At 54.7% G+C, this 1217-nt stretch overlaps 1 protein-coding gene across 4 annotated transcripts in view; it reads left to right on the forward strand.

Annotated features, from left to right (window-relative positions):
• The window catches only part of SHC1 (SHC adaptor protein 1), a 10024-nt gene extending 8813 nt beyond the window's left edge, over positions 1–1211 (forward strand). For all 4 annotated transcript variants that reach the window (XM_006095083.3, XM_006095084.3, XM_006095082.3 and 1 more), the window contains one exon: positions 346–1211. In XM_006095083.3, the coding sequence (XP_006095145.1) occupies positions 346–474 (129 nt within the window). In that variant the 3' untranslated portion in view covers positions 475–1211. The remainder of the gene's footprint in view (positions 1–345) is intronic.
• Positions 1212–1217: the final 6 nt, after the last annotated feature.

Consider the following 1217-nt stretch of genomic DNA (forward strand, 5'->3'; position numbering starts at 1 on the left):
CCCATAACTTGGTCTCTCTTCTACAGCATTCTCAGCCTCCTTTCCACATCCTCTTTTGTGCTGTGTATTCTCCTCTGAGACTTGCCGCCTTCCTCCCAGTCACGGAGCAGTAGCTATCCCTCCTAATTTCTGATGTCCTCTCGGCCTTTTCCCAGTTCACGGCCTTCCCATGCATGACCTTCTCTAACTTCTTTTTCTAGAAAAGCCTCAATGATCAGGAGGGACAGCCCTCCCACCCCTGCCATCTTTTTCTCCTCAACCTTCCTGAATATTGCAGCTTCTTCAGGCTCGGGGGCCGAGTTCTTAATTTGACTCTTCACCTGAATGGACTGTCTTCCTTCCCAGGTTCGGACAAAGGATCACCGCTTCGAGAGCGTCAGTCACCTCATCAGTTACCACATGGACAATCACTTGCCCATCATCTCTGCGGGCAGCGAACTGTGTCTACAGCAACCGGTGGAACGGAAATTGTGATCCGTCCCAGGTGCTTGCCGGAAGACTCCCTTCAACCCGCCCACTGTCCCCTGACTTCAGGACCTCACTTGGGAGTGTTCTGTGAGCTTGGCCTTGTGTAGGAGCTGGGGGTAGTGTGGACACTGGGTTTAGCATCCAGCTCAGGGAGAGGGTTGGAGTCAGGAGCCTGGGGTAGAATCCTACTTCTCCCCAAACCTCACCAAAGTATTAACCTAGAGTGGCCCCTTCCCAGGGCCTTTCCTGTGCCAACCTGATAGCCCCTTCCTCAGGAAGGTGGGTGCTCAAGGCCTGGGCCGTGTGCCTCGTAATGGAAAATGTCCTGTGATGACAGGCAGTCACCCTTCCAGGAAACGAGCAACAAATCACACCTCCGGTCTGCCCCTGGGCTCAGGGTACTCCAGCCCCTCTCAACAGCCCTCCCTTCCCAGTGTTTCAACTTTGTGCCTTTGACCATCTCCTAGTTCTGAAGATATTTTATGCAAAGAGTTCTTGGGCCCCTGAGGCCAAGGATAGGGGTGCTGATCCCCTGGCTTCTGGGACCCTGTCCTCTCCTTGCTCAGCATCCCTCCAGTTTAGGTTGGGAGAACAGAAGCAGGAGTGGCAGCTGTTCCCTCTCCCTGGGCATATGCCACCTTTACCGATTGCCTCAGAGCTCCCCTCCCCGCCAGGGGGGAGACGGACCCCTTCTTTGCTCAGTGCCTCCTGGCCGGGGCCTTTGTCCCCAGGGGTTTGTATATACATAT

Source organism: Myotis lucifugus, unplaced genomic scaffold (genome assembly GCF_000147115.1).
Source record: "Myotis lucifugus unplaced genomic scaffold, Myoluc2.0 scaffold_151, whole genome shotgun sequence".
Lineage (NCBI taxonomy): Eukaryota > Metazoa > Chordata > Mammalia > Chiroptera > Vespertilionidae > Myotis > Myotis lucifugus.